The sequence below is a fragment of the Anarrhichthys ocellatus genome, unplaced genomic scaffold (assembly GCF_004355925.1).
Source record: "Anarrhichthys ocellatus isolate YVR2014 unplaced genomic scaffold, GSC_Weel_1.0 scaffold24, whole genome shotgun sequence".
NCBI lineage: Eukaryota > Metazoa > Chordata > Actinopteri > Perciformes > Anarhichadidae > Anarrhichthys > Anarrhichthys ocellatus.
Genome location: NW_022280054.1, coordinates 937,470 through 954,304, shown reverse-complemented (window position 1 = coordinate 954,304; position 16,835 = coordinate 937,470). Strand labels below are relative to the sequence as shown.

Sequence of the window (16,835 nt, the reverse complement as noted above, 5' to 3'; positions counted from 1 at the left end):
ACGCAGTTTGGTCATGGGGGGGGGGGTTTTGATAGACTCTGAAAACTCTTGATTAGTGTCATAATATTGCACAAAATATCTCCCTGTCGTCTTTCCTCCTTTTCTACCTCCCACACGTTGACTTCTATCTCCTGCATTGTGTGTTTGTGAGTGTAAGAGGAAAGACGACAGGGAGATATTTCATGCAGTATTATGACACTAATCAATAGGTTTCAGAGTCTATCAGAATCCCCCCCCCCATGACCAAACTGCGTCGCTCCTCTGCATTCTCTCATTTCTTTACACTTCCCTTCTTTCTGTCCTTGTCTGTTCCTTTTATGTTCGAAGAAAACACATTTTGTAAAGACACGTATAGTAGACCCCATTTGCTTACAGAAGCTAATAAACACATGCCGCCCCACATCCACACACACATTCACATACAAACACGCGCACACACACACTCACTCACTCCTGAGCCTGAGGCAGTCAGGGTCCTTGACTATGTGGCGTGCTGTGATCTGAAATTTTAATGCAACGCTTTAAAGCACACACAAACCCTCTCTAACCCTGCACCCTCCCAGTCCTTGGAGTCCTTCCCCCGTTTACTGCTTGGCTGAGCAAATCGCCAGTGTTTGGCTGAACACAACTTTTAACCCTGTGACTGCATATATTTTGGCCCTGCAAAACCCAAACGTCATACATATCATGCACTTTTTACACACGCACACACACACACTTGCTCTAAACTTTCCACTAAGGAGGACATTGCGTGACAAATCCCCCATCCTCTTGCTGCATTCGGGTAATCTGCCTTTTAAAATACACAACACACACACACACGGACATACACACACTCCCTGAGAATTTGGTCGATGTTGCGGTGCCCGGAGTGTGTGAGCTCCAGCAGGGGGCGGGCAGATGTAGTGTAGCCCCCTGTCTGTGTTGGTGCTGTGAGGGTCTGGCTGGCTGCGTTTTACCCGTTTAGTCCCTGTTAAAGATTAATGATAAATTGATCCCCAGCCCCACAGGATGCTCTGTGTGTGTGTGTGTGTGTGTGTGTGTGTGTGTGTGTGTGCTCTGTACGTCTGTGTGTGGCTTTATCTGCGTATAAAGGCTTGATACCATTTTAGGAAAACCGTTTAATTGCTGATAATTAGGAAAGGAAAGAAAAGCCTATTGACTGTTGCCTGTGTCCATCTCAAGCACAAACACAAAATGGCGCACAACGTAAACGCATACACACAGACACACACTCTCGCAGCTAGCTTTTTTTTTTAAGCCGCCTTGAAATCCCCAAGGTAACACGCTGTGAAAACGCAATGTGGAGAAAGCCGAGGAAAGAAAAGGAATGGAGTGATGAAAGCTAGAGGGCAAAAAGCGAGTCAGGGGCTGGAGGCTACGGCGAGGAAGAGGGGATAAGAGTGTGATAGAGGAGGGAAATGAAAATCTAAATCGGGAGAATATCCTGCTGGCACCCGAGGACAGAGGCCGAGGAAGAGAGGGCGAACGACGAGAGAGGGGAGGTGGAAGGGGAGAGAAAAAGGAAAAAAAGATGAAAGGAAGAAAAAGTGGAGGGCAATGGGAAGGGAACGGGTTGAGGGGGAAAAGGATGGAGTCAGGCAGAGGGTGGAAAAGAAAAGGAGCGCTTGAGTGAGAGGAGCAAGAGAGAGAAGATGATAAGAGATGAAAAGGCCTGTCTGAGATGGAGGAAGTACAGTAGGGGCTTAGAGGCTTGTTTCAGAAGTCCTACAGTACTCACTGATGTCGCTTGTGCACCCATTGGCTTTCACGGTACAAAAGAGTGTGTTTGTGTGTGCGATTTTTTTTTTTTTTTGATTTTTTTTTTTTTTCTAGTGCAGCTGTGCATGCACTCTATAGCTCCTCCCTGTGGCTGCTGTATGGAGCTTTGTAGGTATGTTTTTGGTGGCCTAAAATTAGGATTTACCATCGCGAAGGACCCTCCCTTTACTGTCCAGTGTTTGATGAATTAATTCCACCGGGTGCATCGGCCGGCCGTGGACAGCTCTGCCCTGCCCAGCGACTGACTGACTGTATCAGGATATGCAGAAAATCCCTTCCCTGTGATCTGCTTTGGCCCTCAGCCTCTAGCTTTGCCTTTATAATTCCCAAATACAGCCAAATCCAAAGGTTATTTAAGAAGACTTTGTGCATCTGTACTTTGATTAAATGATCACATTTGGAGCAGGAGCGGCGGCGTATTTGGGTTGCATTACTGCCCCTAAATGCTCTCCATTACAAGCTTTTCTGGCTTGTTGGCTCTCTGACCTTACATTTGTGTGTGCCGGAGTGCGAATGAGTGCGCACGTGGGTCCTGCACACTATAGCTTAAGACAGGATAAAAGCTATTGAGGTAGCGTACTATTATGTTGCTTAAATGCATACTAGATCCTTTTAACTGTTGGGGAAAGAATAAAAGCACATAGTGAAAAGCTCTCCCACCCACATCTGATTCTTTTTTGCTGCATTGCCTGTAGCACAATGTTGACCTTATATCAACTGTGTCTGTTTTGTTAAACACATTCAATCAGTAGTGCTCGAGCCTATGGAACATAACACTGTTTCTCATACTGTGACACACAAATACAAAAGCTGCGTGGGTTATTGGGTTCACTATCAAAAGATCGCATTGAAATCAAAGGGTCTTAATGGACTCGGCAGTGCACATATGTGCTCCCATCGCTGCACTCAATGCTTGCCCATGTATTCTTATCAGCTAGTAATGTCTTAAATAAACATGCACATGCACTGCGTCTTTGAACATTTTCATGCATTTGTTTATTGAAACTTCCTCATATGGCAAAATGTCTTTTAGGCGTGCTCACAAATACACAGGGACGACTCATTAAGAGAGGGAAATCATATTCAAGTAATTATTTTGGTTTATCACCTATAATTTCCCACAAAGTCTGACAGAAATTCACACTCATTGTGTGTCTGTGTTGAGTGTTGTTTTGTCCTTGTCCTCAAAGTTCCCTCCGCATCTCTGTCCTTGTTTGGAGGAAAGTGACAGGTATTCACGTCGCTCGTGAAACAGTGTTATTAAGATATTTTCCCAAAGTTCAAAAAGATGTGGTATTACGGGGGATGTATTCCTGCTGCCTGACCTCCAGCAAGTGAGAGGTGAACCATGGCCTCCATCCAGACCATTAGTCAGACACAATCACACAGCTTCATAGCAGATTAGTCTGCTGTATTAGGACTTAGAGCTCTATTAATGTAATCCCTCTGTTTTAGTGTGGCCTGGGTTTAGGGGCTTACATGTGCACACCCACGCACACATACACACATGACTAAATACATGTATGCATGCACACATACAAGCTGTTTGGGTTATGGAGTTCACAATCAATGGATTAAGGTGAAATTTAGACAGTAGCTTAATGGACACAGAACCGGCATGTTCTCTCTCCGAACAATCCCACACACGCACGTGACGTGTGCAGAGTGTACTGTTCCATCCATTTATCCGTTCCTTTGTTTTTATCTGTGCGCTGTATTTCTGTGAGTCTCTTCTAAGCACCGTCACATCCTCTGTAGTAACGGTAACTGTCTTTCTCAGGGCCGATGAGGTTGAGATGGTGATGACCGACCTGGAAAGAGCCAATCAGGTAACCCACTCAACATTATCACTTAACGTATTTAACACCGCATTGTCCAAATTATCCATCACACCAAAGTTGTATTATTAAAATACAGGGAAAGCAACGGAGTCCTTAAACTGAGATAGTTAGAATAAAAATATGGCCGACAGTAGGAGGAAAACGTAAGGTATTTAAAGGATCCAGTCTAGTGATATTCTGTATTTTTCTTCCTGTCAACAAATGTCATGAAAAGACCAACAATGAATTTATTTTACTTGTACGTATAGTCTGTGTTGACAAAGCGTGATAGCTTATTGTTCTGCGCCCTCGAGCTCCATTGTCGTCCAAAAACTGTTAAAAACAAATCCGTGAGCCACAGAGTTGCTCTGGGTGACATGTTGCATCATTATGTTGAATATGGGCTCTGTAGTAAAGTTTTAGTTGATTCCATGAACACCATCCTGCTGCCGTAGATATTCACCAGAGCACCAAACGTGTATTCATCCGCGGGTGAAAATAGTCCCCAATAAGAGCACTAGTTACTCCTGTTTGAGTAACATTTGTTAAACACTACAGCGCCCCGCTGTTTTAGGAGATACTCGTCTTTTTATTTAAAAATGAAACTATATATCCTATATAACAATCGTGTAGCTTGAGGCGGGGATAGTTTGGAAGACCAAAATTAGCAATGTTACTGTTAGTTTTTGTCTTTTGGGGGATTTTGTTAAGAACTCCAAAAACATAGAACATCACCAGCCTTATCCTTTAAAATATAAATGTTCATATGTTCAGTAACCATGAATTGTGGCTTACATTAACACATAATAACTTTGCATATCACTGTGAGGGCAGCTGTTTGTTTTACATGATTATTACACACCTACTAAACCCATCTAGCTGAAATAAGCCCCCTAGCGCGTCCTCTGCCCTTGTGTTGTAAATATTTTTTTGGTATCTGTTAATGTCATTGTTGTTAACTTTCATTATTAGCCCAAGAGTATGATTTGTGGCTAAAGGGCTAGCATAGGCATGTAATGTTAATATTAGCCTAAAGGTTAGCGCTCCAACTATAATGCCACACACACTATTCACACTTCTGATTTGAGGTTTACAGAGGATGACAGCATGGCCTCCAGCTCAGTCACAGACTTTTTATACGCTTTTATATGGAGAAAATGGAAAACAGGATTTTTTCTCTTGCGACTAGCAGTCCTATTCCCACCCAGTCAATAACAGCTCTCAATATGGTTGCAATTAGAACACTGTGGAATCGGCTCCCTGTAACTCCTAATGATGGCAAGTTGGCCGGTGTTGCAAATGATTCCCGACTGCGGCATGGCAGTTAGGCCATAAATACAAGGCAGCCGGTACCATCTTAATTCTCAGGACTTATTTTAATTAAAATTTAGGAAGAATCCACCCATCCTACATCCTTTGCATTCTCTCCGCCCTCCTCCACTCTGTAGTATGTGTTGTAGTCGTACACTTTGCATAAAAGTGATCTAGCTGCAGAAAAACGTTGAGATAGTTATTGGTGCTGTCCCATCAACAACAACAACAACAACAACATCCTCCTTAGTTGCTGCCAACAGGAAGAACTTTACTTACTATTCTCTCCATCCACACGTATCAAGTTGACTGTTCTGCGTGGCTCGCGCAAAATTGACACCAATTCAGGGAACGGGTCCGCCAAGTAAATTTCACTGAGCATTGAATTGGAACATTAGATTGTTTGACATTGTTAGAATCTCCACTTGTTGACTTTTCTTTTCAACTTTTCCTCTTCTCCTTCCAGCGAGCAGAGGCAGCTCAGAGAGAGACGGAGTCGCTCAGGGATCAGCTGTCCTTGAGTAACCAGTCCCAGCAGCCCGGCAGCCCGGCCGACGCAGACGCGGTAACACAATTCACTGCTACGCTGATTTACTGCAGGGCTGACAAAGCGGTATTGATAGGCTAAAGATCAGCTCGGCCTTTTTATTCCCGAGGCGATCAGCTGATTAAAGCTTCAATTTATGGATCGCTGTAGTCACTGGTCTTAAAGGTCTGGCATTGCAGTCACCAACAATGCATCAATATGTTCGAAAGAAAGGTCGCAAAGGTGGCAATAAGTGATCCAGCGTATTGATTAACAGATTTATTTGACCCGTTTAACAGCCTGCAGAGGTGAGACTTAGTGAGAGACTGACTGTCACGCCAAAGTATCTGCTTCATTGATCCCTGAGTGTTGGGTAGTTGTGATTGGTTGATTCATTACCTCTGTTTATTGATCTAAGGGAGGAGGCCTAAACGATGGTCAGTACATTGATCAGCTTCTGTCTGATTTCTTTAGTGATTCATTGATCTGAAAGCAGGACTTTGTCCGGGTGGTTTTATGAATACGTGTGTAGGTTTTATTTTGCTCATTAGATTAAACTACTGTCCTATGCCGTTAGGAGCAGCAGACGGAGGTGGCATCCCACTCAAGTCTGGAGGCGGAGCTCAGGGCCAAAGAGAGGGAGACCGCCCAGCTGGTGGAGGACGTCCAGAGACTGCAGGCCAGCCTGACCAAACTCAGAGAGACTACCAGCTCCCAGATCACACAGCTGGAGCAGCAGCTCAGCAGTAAGACGGCCATTCTCAAGGTACCAACACAACACAAATCTGCAGATTTTTCTTTTTAATTAGATAAATGATCCATTATCTAGAGTTAAGTCACTGAAATAAGTACATGACATATAAAGATCCAAGGATTGCTTTTCATTATTAAATTCCATGTGATTTCATCTCTTTATCTACAGGAACTGGAGGAGAAACTGCAGAAGCAAGTTGACTATGAGGAGGTGAAGAAGGAGTTGAGGTGAGGAGCACACACAGTGTAGACACAGTGTAGGGCGTGTGTGTGCGTGTGTCTGTGTGTGTCCAGCACAGATCTATTTATTGTATGAGTTTGATGTCTTTAACCGTGTTAAACAAGATGCGCGTCGTCATTTAAGATGTGTAACTCAATTGAGTGCCCTCATGAAGGTGAAGCTTGTATGTCTGTAGCTTTATATGTTGTTCTTGTCTCTCTGCCAGTCTATCTTTTCTTGATCCTTTAAAGAGACAGAAATAGAAAAGCTAGCATACTACACAGCAGATGTGTGTTTTTGTAGGGGGTTCATATGGATTTTTCTCTCTCTCTCTCTCTCTCTCTCTCTGTATCTCTCCCCTCAGTATCCTCAAGTCTATGGAGTTTGGAACTTCTGACTCTGTGCAGGTAAAAGTGTCAGTTACACATTATGTTGCAGTGAAGTAATTATGTTTTTGATAAAACAATATCGTACATGTGAAGGGAGAGGTGATTTTTTTTAAATGTCTCGTTTTAATATCTGTTCCCCTCCACCAGGACTCATCCAAACCTCTGGAGGTGCTGTTGCTGGAGAGGAACCGCAGTCTTCAGTCGGAGAGCGCCGCTCTGCGCATTGCCAACACTGAGCTCAGCGGTAAGTCTGCCCAAATGTAAGGTTAAAGTAATGGCTGGGTTCATCCAACACTGGCCAGGCTGCGTTCGCAAAAAATCTTCCCTCAGACCAGCCAAAATGAGAGAATACTGACAGAAGTGGAGTCCAGTGTTCATTGGAGCTTAGATGAGGGTTCAGCTGCAGGTAAGGCTTTGAAGCATCAGGTTAGCACATACATACTGTATGTATATACATACTGTATGTATGACAGCAGATTATTTTTCTCTGAGAATACTTAACCATTTATTAATGTTTTGGGAATTATTTACAATATTAGGTCCACACAATATGAAATAAATGGTACAGAAATGTTGTTTCTTTAGTCCCACACATGACGGAGAAGAAGAAAATGCATATCTTTGAATACCGCAGCAGGAGGTCGACCTGAATAGCATCAAAGATACAGTATACAAAAACGAGGACATCATACTACATACTGATGCCCCTACATCAAGAGTCTTGCCCTCTGCAACAGTGTTTATGGGTTTGAAATGTCATGGCTTTGGGCTTGAATAGTTGAATAGCTTTGAATTGATTAACATTCACAGTAAGGGGAGCTTACTGTCTTACCCAATCATGTTACCGTCTCAATGGTTATGCATTAGAATAATATTTCTCCTCGCGCTTCCATCATGATGGATTCCAGTAGTTGAAAGACTGAGGAAATATAGTTTATGTGTTTGTTTTGGTGAATGTATAAATGTAATCAGTCTATCTATTCTGGAAGTTGGAGTCAGCAGAGCTGTACAGTCTCTGTTTTTTGGTGACATGCATCTGTTTTATGTTCAGCCATAAAAATTGTTTTTCAATTCAGTTTTATTGCTCCATTTCTTTTTCCTGGATGTATTTTTTTATGAACTAAAGACTCTGTTACTGCCTCTACGATGGAATAATTCAGTGTTTAGGAACACGCTGCTGTAGCATGGAAGAGGACTCATGTGGTGTATTGGCTATCTAAGGATCATTTTATCCTGTCCAGTTACTTCCACTTTGCCTGCGAGAGAGAGAGAGAGAGTGAGAGAGGGAGCCTGAGCCCTGGGCCAAGCTAATCTGCCTAAGTGGCACAGTGTCCATTGTTTTTTTGTCCTTTTTTTCTTCCAGGCTGTGGCTTACAAGAAAGGTTGAAATCACAAATGCATGGGCACTTTGTCTGGGGGGGGGTTTGCAAAAAAGGAAACAAAGTTCACTAATTTGGAAAAGAATTGATAAAGATAACTTTCAACTTTTGTTATTTTTTTCTCTCTCTTTTTGGAACCCCTTTTTTGTTGACTCCCCCATAATGCATGGTGTGTTTGACCTTTCTTGTAGGGTCAGCCAGGCGAAAAAGGACCGAAGAGTCCACACCGAAGGAGGAGACCGTGCCCGGCTACTCCTCTTCCTCGCCCCCTCCTCCCCCTCCCTCTCTTCCTTCCTCCTCCCAGCGCCCCCTGTCTCGCACTCATACGGACCCCCTCCACACTGCCACCACCACCAACAACAACAACACCACCAGCGGCGAAACGCACCCTTTCAGTCCTACGGGCATTGGACAGGACTTCTACTCGCCCGTGTTCCCTCTGGTGGGTGGTAAGATGGCTTTGAACTCCCTGATCCAGCGGCAGCTGCTTCAAACCTTCTACTCCAAAGCCTTGCAGGAGTCGTCTGGGATCCCCAGTGGGGCTCTGCTGTTCACCCCCTTCACTCCAACCCTCAGCTCCATCCCTACCTCCACCCCTGGCTCTGGGTCAGCTGCCATCCCTCTGGCAGCCAGCAGCCCCCAGCCTCCTCCCGCCAGCCCAGACATGGCTCCTGTTAATGGGAGCAGCACCGCTGGCAGTGCCCCATCCCCATCGCCCAGCTACTCTGACGCTACCACGGGAAGTATTTTGGACGGGGAAGACATGGACACGTCAGAGATCGCCCGACAGGTGAAAGAGCAGCTGATAAAGCACAACATTGGCCAGCGTGTGTTTGGCCACTACGTGCTGGGACTGTCCCAGGGTTCGGTCAGTGAGATCCTGGCCAGACCAAAGCCGTGGAACAAGCTAACGATTCGGGGGAAGGAGCCTTTCCACAAGATGAGGCAGTTCCTCGCCGATGAGCAGAACATCCTCGCACTGCGCAGCATCCAGGGACGGCAAAGAGGTGAGGCTGTGTATCTTTCATGTGTCAGTGCGTGCGTGTGTGTGTGTGCGTGTGTGTGTCTTGCATGTGTACAGCCCTGCACAGAGCCATTGATTAGCTTGTCGATATGGACTAGCTTTTTATTTTTCTTTCTTTCCTTACTCCCATCCCGTGCCACACCTGTGTTTTCAATGAGTTCCTAATCACGCACTGATCCCAAGAGCCTCTCCTAGCTATCGTGGTCAATACAGAAACCTTTCACACATCAATAGTATTGATCGGTGGGAACTAGGAGGAAGGCAGGGGTACTGTTAACTACGGGCAGATTCGATTCGCCTGGGCCTGCTTTTGTTAACGCATCAGGACATTTTTGATTGAAGGTGGTCTCAGTGGTACACCTAAATATAACCACCCTAGTCCCAGGCAAAGTCTGTGTTGATTATATGGCTGCAGTTAGTATTTCCCTGTTAGAAACTTTCTATTAAATCATTTATCCTTCACTACAAGTAGTGGATTAATATTCCTGTCAGAGGTAGAAGTTTGATTCCTTCTGGGGCCACAGATGGCAAAAATCAATGCATTTATGGTACTATAATGTGCACTGGATGGAAGTATCCACACATTTCATGTATTTGCAGAGCATTATAGGGCACCGTATAGTCTAGCTGTAAAAGAAAGAAAAACAACACACAAGTGTTGTAACATAGTGTGTGGTATATTGTTTTTAACAGAGGGCTCAGGCCAGCCACAGCTTAGCCGAGTGTTACAGGATGTTCCGAAGCGGAGAGCCCTCTCCAATACAGCCTCACACACAGGTCTGTCCCCTTCACACAGAGATGTTAGCACGTTCTGTCTGTGTGGCATGTTTGTGTTGGAGTGAAGTGTGTGTGTGTGTGTGTGTGTGTGTGTGTGTGTGTGTGAGAGAGTTGGCATTTATTAACTTGCGGGCAGTCATAGAGATATACATGTGCCTTGAATGTAACCGCAGAATTGCAGTGACTTGCGTCAAAGGAGAAGCCAGCATGTGTATTTAGGGATTTTATTGGTAGTTGTTATTCTGTGGGGAGCGTTTACTGTACGAACCCTGTAGCACGTGTGCATGTGTGAGCTCCAAAGGGACCCGAGAAATAACGACAATCCCTCCAGTGTAGTTGCCTTGTAGCTCAGTGGTGGGAATGTTGGTCTTTGTGCTGTGGTGTAATTATGTTATGCTCTCATAGGCTTCTTTTTTTTGTTCTCTTCACTTGCTCTGTAGTTGGTTATCTCTGCTCATCATCTCCTCCCTTTCCCCTCTTCCTCTCCTTCCAGGTAACATTACTGCCCGCATCCGCACCCCAGAGGCGGGCTCAGATGAGGCTATCAAGTCCATTCTGGAGCAGGCCAAAAGAGAGCTGCAGGTGCAGAATGCTGGTGAGTCGTGGTTTTCTTCTCAGGATTTAAGATAATACATTGTGGCTGTGAGTGTTTGTCAATGACTCTTTTTTTTTTTTCTCCTTCCTCAACAGACTTGTCCCATGCTCAACCGTCATATACAGGACTGAAAGGAGGGGGCGGAGGCGGAGGGGGCGGCGGATCAGACGAGGCTATCCGCTCCATCCTAGAGCAAGCTCGCAAAGAGATGGAGGCCCAACAGACTGCACTGGAGCCCATCCTCAAGGCCTCATCTTCGTCTTCTTCCTTTGCATCACTATCTCAGAGGGACTTCCTGAACTCCTCACTCACCGCTCCCCTGCCCCCTTACAACCCGCTGGCACTCTCCCTCAAGAAGCCTCCCAGCTCCCTGTTGTCCTCCCCCTCATCCCCGTCTCCAATCCTGGACTTCAGCTCCAGCGTGAAGAGAGAGGGCCGGGCTTCTTTGGGGATTGACATGTCCGTTGACGGAGTTCACAGGCTGGGTCGGAGCTCTGAGGGGTCGGCCCGCTCTGGAAGTTCAGGAGGAGTGGGTTATTGGAGGGAGCAGTGGTGGAGCAACATGCATACAGACCCTCGCAGGGCCATATCCAGCCAGACAGGAGAGGACAACTACAACCAGGAGGACTCCAAAGAGGTAAGGCGAGAAAAAGGAAACCACTTGTTTGTGTGTGCTTTCTCTGCCCAACAGTTTTTATTGCTCTGCTTTTACTCTATGGTGGTTGCATGTCTCAGCCATTCTCCGTCTTTGTGTTTCAGGGAATATTGACTGACAGTCTGTCTCGACACAAACCGTGGAACAAGTTGAACCAGAGGAGCAGAGAGCCATACCTCCGCATGCAGCCGTGGCTCAATGGAGACCAGGGGCAAAACACACACATCCAGCAATCTCAGAACCAAGGTAAACAAATCACATGCACTTCAACACGCGCACACACACACAAGCACATATAGTATATGGATTCACACAACCAGGCTCTTTGGGCTAGAGCATTACTCTGAAAGCCTGATTAGAGCTACTGGCTAGTTGTTACTGTCAGTCTGTCACTCACACAATCCCCCCCTCCTCCCCCCCTTCCACCCTCCCTCCCTTCTCCTCCCACCATCCCCCCATCCTCAGTGCGGTGGCAGTGTCAGCCAGCAAGCTGCTGGTTTGTCATGTCATAGACAAGTTAGTGTTGCAGCGCCAGATGGCAGCTCCGTGTGTGTATGTGTGTGTGTGTGTGTTTGTGTGCGGGCATGTGCGTGTCTCTCTTTCTCTCTGGGGGTGTAAACAGCAGCTAATGTACACTGACAGCTCCTCATGACTGCTCTCTTCCAGCCTGCTGAGCTGCACAGCAGTACTACACAGACAGAGACAGGGAGATGAAGGAATAGGCGGAGGAAGCCAAAAAAGCTTCAAACTGAAAACTTAAGCACCTTTGCTGTTTGTTTAACAGGAGTTAAATTAGTTGATGTGGTATGACTGAAGTCCCTCCCAAACCCAGCAGGGAGAGGGGATGAAACTGTGTTTTCTTACATGGTAACATGTCTCCTAACCTGTGTGATATTTCTCACCCTGTCGGTTCTCCTCAAGCAGAGGGTACTCCCAAGACATCCGCAAGCTGCAGCCCTGCTCCAGAGTCCCCCCTCAGTTCAGCTGAGGAGTCTGTCAACGGTCTCGCCGGGGATCCACTCGCTCCACACTCCTCCAGTCTCAAACTGGCGTCTGAGGATCCGTCGGGTGGGGAGTCGCAGCCCGGCACCCCGCTGCCCATTCCTGGTCATTCGGGTCTCAGCGTCCAGGAAATGGTCGCAATGTCTCCTGAGCTTGATACTTACGCCATCACCAAGAAGGTTAAGGAGGTTCTGACTGATAATAACCTTGGTAAGAAACACAGGAGGTGCTGCTTGTGTGGTTTTAGTTTGTCTTTCCTTTCCCCTTCCCTCCTCAATGATGAGTTCTTCAGCCTTTTGAATCAGTTCTCTGAAATGACCATTTTGTTTCCCCTCATCTTTTCGCCTATCCAGGCCAGCGTCTGTTTGGGGAGACTATCCTGGGTCTGACTCAGGGTTCCGTCTCAGACCTGCTGGCCAGGCCCAAACCCTGGCACAAGCTCAGCCTGAAGGGCAGAGAGCCCTTCGTCCGCATGCAGCTCTGGCTCCAGGACCCACACAGTGTGGAGAAACTCATGGACATGAAACGCCTGGAGAAGAAAGGTGTGTGGCGAAAGCTCAATGACGAGAACTAAATGCACACTTCATATAGAGCGGCATGCCTCCCCAAATAATCAACAAAAGACCCGGACATCCTGAAATACATCCACAAAAACACACACAAGCAGCAGCCTTTTGAATTACACATGCACATCTGCACACACAATATCCTTTGTGCAGGACAGCAGAGCATGTTGTGCAGATCACAGTCATCTCGGTGTGATGTCAGTACCAATCAGGACTGCAGACCTCACATACTGTATTAGATGTGACAGCTAGGGGACTGCCGGGGGCCTGCTTACTCACAGTCATCAGCACTCCTCTTCATCATCGTCGTCATCATAATAATTACCAGTGTCTATAAGCTCGTATTTCTTTATCATTTGTTAGCCCGTAGCTCACTTTATCGCTCATTCGTTCTTTATTGCCTTCTGTTTGCACAACGCGTATAAAGAGCAAAACCAAGAGGCCTCGCCCTCGTCGCTGCCTCGCAGTGACCCCTGACTGCCCGCTTGAAGATCTCCCCGTAGAGATTGGCATGTTTTAACCTTTGCGGGATCAGTTTACCCTCATTATTTATATATATATATATATATATATATATATATACACATACACACATACACACATAAAAAATACAACCCTATGCACAAGGGCGAAAAACAAAAACTGACCATACACCAGTGCGTTTGGGGTTTGGACGCACGGGGGGGTTTAACTCTTCATTCAACTTTTCAGATTATTGACCCCAAAGTAATTCATCCAAACAGCAATGGTGAACAGTCCTGGCCGACAGCAGAGCCCAGAGGAAAGACATTGACCTAGTCTAGAGTAGCCATATTTGACCTCTCACCCTTGCGGTTCAAGCCTGCGAGGCGGCGCACAACTTTCCGAGTGGTCTAACCTTGCTCTGAGTGGGTTTTGCCTGCAACACTAATATATCTGGCAGTGTGTATCGGGGTTGAGGAAAATGTCAACCTCATGCAAAAGCTGCCATGAGCTGTTCATTTTCAGCTGCTGGTGCCCCGAGTAGTGAGCGGTGCTGCTTGTTTGCTTTAAAATGGAAGAGATTTTTTTCATTGTTAAGAGTTCCTTTGAAAGACAACAGCACCACCTAGTGGTCGCTGAAGAGGATGGCCGGATTCTTTTTGTGTCTGATGCACAATAGGAAAACATTTCCTGGTGGCATGCACTTGTCAAACATAGAGCTGAAGTTAAAGAAAGAGTGACAGTTTAAATCATTTTTACATATAAAATTGCTTTCACAATCAATTGATAATCAAATTGGCACTTATTTATTTCTATCGACTAATAGAGTAGTCTGATGATTAACAAACGAATAACTAACTAATTAATCTCTAGTTCAATCATCAAAGATGTACTTTACATGAACAATTGGTTGTCAGATTTCATGCTCAGCTACAAAGGTACCAGCCTCTGTTGACTACAGCACATAATAACAAAACTTAATTTGGTGATTCTAGATGAGATGTATGTTATTAATATTCCCCGTATTTATTCATCTCTTATGTATTTTCTTCGGTAATAACTTCCCTTCTTGTTTTTGTGTCACTGTTCAGCTTACATGAAGAGGCGGCTGAGCTCCTTGAGTGACAACCATTCTGTGGACATGGGTATGTTGGGGCAGGACTACATCCAGGGCTCCCATAGCCCGGGACACCAGCACCTGAAGAAGGCCAGGGTGGTGTTGGGCCCAGAGGAGAAGGAGGCCCTGAAACGGGCCTATCAGGAGAAGCCCTATCCCTCCCCCAAAACCATTGAGGAGCTGGCCTCCCAGCTTAACCTGAAGACCAGTACCGTCATCAACTGGTTCCATAATTACAGGTCAGCATTTTGAAAAAGAGACGCACTTGAATACTGAGACCCTCAAGTGTTTGTGTCACAAGCTGTTCTTCAAAGGGCATTCAAGGTCATTTCAGTAAATCTAATTCCATTTCCATTTAAACACTGTGATTTTGCATTTGACTGTATGTTATTGTATCATAGACCATGTCGTGTTGGTAAATACATTGTCTAAGGAAGGGCTTTAGTTCAGTGCACTCAAGATGTGTTGCGTCTGACAAATTTAATTTCAGGATTTGAGTATCGTGACTGAACTCGTGTGTTTCTACCAGGTCACGTATCCGGCGGGAGCTCTTCATAGAGGAGATCCAGGCAGCTGGAGGGTTAGGGCCTGGAAGCGAGGGGGGCTCCCCTTCCCTCCGCGGGTCCAAATCAGGAGAGGGGGACAGCTGTGATGGGACAGAATCTGAGGGCACAGTGGAGACACGCCAGGGGCTGGGCCTTGGCCTGGAGGATCACAGAGGAGCATGCAAAGACGACATGGAGGTTGAGTCTGAGGCAGGGGGCTCTAATAACTCCCCTGACCAGTTTGACTGCACCACCTCAGGCTTAGTCGGGCCGGGCTCCAGCTGTGGACAGGGTGGACTGGGGCTCTTCAACTTTACAGAGGCATCCTCCAGTGGCTCTGCCTCGAGTACTAACATCCCAGCCTCTGGCCCGGCCAGAAACCCCAGGGACAACAATCTGCGCAAGAAGAAAGCAGCCAATCTCAATAACATCATCCACAGGCTGGAGAAGGCTGCCAGCAAAGAGGATCCCTCAGAGTGGGAGTTCTAGTTCCCCCCCCTGACCATCCTTCATCCCTCTTGTCTCATAACCTCACGACCTCTTACCTTGGACCCCTCCTGCTCTGTTCCAGTTGGAGAGCGGACACAGCCAAAGTCAAGCTCAGCAGCCATTTTTATTACGTAGAAGCTTTCCCGAAAAGAGGAAAGAAACAAAGAGTGGTTGGCAAAACCCTTAAAAAGAAGATTTACTGAAATCCTAGAAGAACAAAATAAGAGAACTTGCGTGTCTCTGTGTTTTTTTTAAACTGAGTTTTGTTTTTGTACTGAGAAAAGCACTTAGCCGTCCTGCTGGCCTCCGGCCCTGCTGTACCTCCCCCTATCACCAGCCACTGGTGCACCAGACTGGTTAGTCCTGAGCTGGGGTCTGACCCACAGCTGGGGTTGAAACCTGGACTCAGTAACACAGGCAAGGCCTGACACAGCAGCTGTCACAGTGATAGACACTGATAGGTTATAGATAGAGACAGGAACTCTCTTACAAGAACTCTCACTTTCTTAAAGGAGATTTTTTCCGCTCTTCTTCTCACCTCCCAAGTGTCCACAAACCTCCCCTCACTCAGTGAGACGCCTCATTTTTCACACTGTAGAGTGACTGTTACAAACCCTTTGCCTTTTTCACTCACTGCGTGTGTGTGTGTGTGTGTGTGTGTGTGTGTGTGTGCACGTGTGTGTGTATGTTAGGGGTTGTGTCGGTGTGCACCTGTTTGTTTGTGTGTGTGTGTACACACACACACACACACACACACACACACCTACAAATGGTGTGTGTATATGTGTGTGTTCTCTTCTCAATGGCAGCATGTTTTCTTTTTAATCTTACTCCTACACTCTTAAGAGGGTGGTGGAAGGCCTGCCGGCTGAGCTGCCGCGGTTACTGATGTAAGAGAGATGAACTTGACCTGTTGTGTCCCACATCCTATCCTGCTGACAGCCATGTGATGGCCAGAAGGATTTCTAATTCCTCACAAACACTCATCTGAAGAGGAAGGATGGAAGGAACCCTCCTTCTGCCTCCTTAGAACCCTTCTTTTAAGGACGAAGGATGATCTCTTCATTTTGATATTGCAATTTGGTTGCCAATAAGAGATTGCACAGTCTATTGACTCTAAAGAGTACAAAATAGGGAATTTTAGGAAGCATTTTTTTGATTAGTACAAAATAAGAACGGAAAATAAGAGAATAAAATGTTACTGTTTAAAAAGAAAACCAACAAAAAAAAAAAAAACTGAGTTGAAATGGAATAATGTTGCGTTGTTGAAATACGATACAATGAATTCACGTAGTACTGTAGCTGTCTGACATGATGATACGATACATGTCTGTTGTTTTAGTTTGTGCACGTCACAGCTTTCACCCAGCACTGGACCTGCTGGGGGTGTGTGTGTGTGTGTGTGTGTGTGTGTGTGTGTGTG

General features: G+C 46.0%; 1 protein-coding gene across 6 annotated transcripts in view; it reads left to right on the top strand.

The window, feature by feature from the left end:
* The window catches only part of cux1b (cut-like homeobox 1b), a 57,392-nt gene that overhangs the window by 33,720 nt on the left and 6,837 nt on the right, over positions 1-16,835 (top strand). The window contains exons 9-23 of one of the 6 annotated variants that reach the window (XM_031860548.1): positions 3,563-3,611; positions 5,380-5,478; positions 6,023-6,205; positions 6,362-6,420; positions 6,777-6,819; positions 6,949-7,045; positions 8,372-9,187; positions 9,898-9,981; positions 10,475-10,576; positions 10,672-11,213; positions 11,336-11,477; positions 12,153-12,443; positions 12,587-12,775; positions 14,353-14,617; positions 14,908-16,117. In XM_031860548.1, coding sequence (XP_031716408.1) covers positions 3,563-3,611; positions 5,380-5,478; positions 6,023-6,205; positions 6,362-6,420; positions 6,777-6,819; positions 6,949-7,045; positions 8,372-9,187; positions 9,898-9,981; positions 10,475-10,576; positions 10,672-11,213; positions 11,336-11,477; positions 12,153-12,443; positions 12,587-12,775; positions 14,353-14,617; positions 14,908-15,412 — 3,466 coding nt within the window. In that variant the 3' untranslated portion in view covers positions 15,413-16,117. Of the gene's footprint in view, positions 1-3,562; positions 3,612-5,379; positions 5,479-6,016; positions 6,206-6,361; positions 6,421-6,776; positions 6,820-6,948; positions 7,046-8,371; positions 9,188-9,897; positions 9,982-10,474; positions 10,577-10,671; positions 11,214-11,335; positions 11,478-12,152; positions 12,444-12,586; positions 12,776-14,352; positions 14,618-14,907; positions 16,118-16,835 lie in introns of those variants that run through there. The other 5 variants (XM_031860546.1, XM_031860547.1, XM_031860549.1 and 2 more) reach the window with 5 other exon arrangements.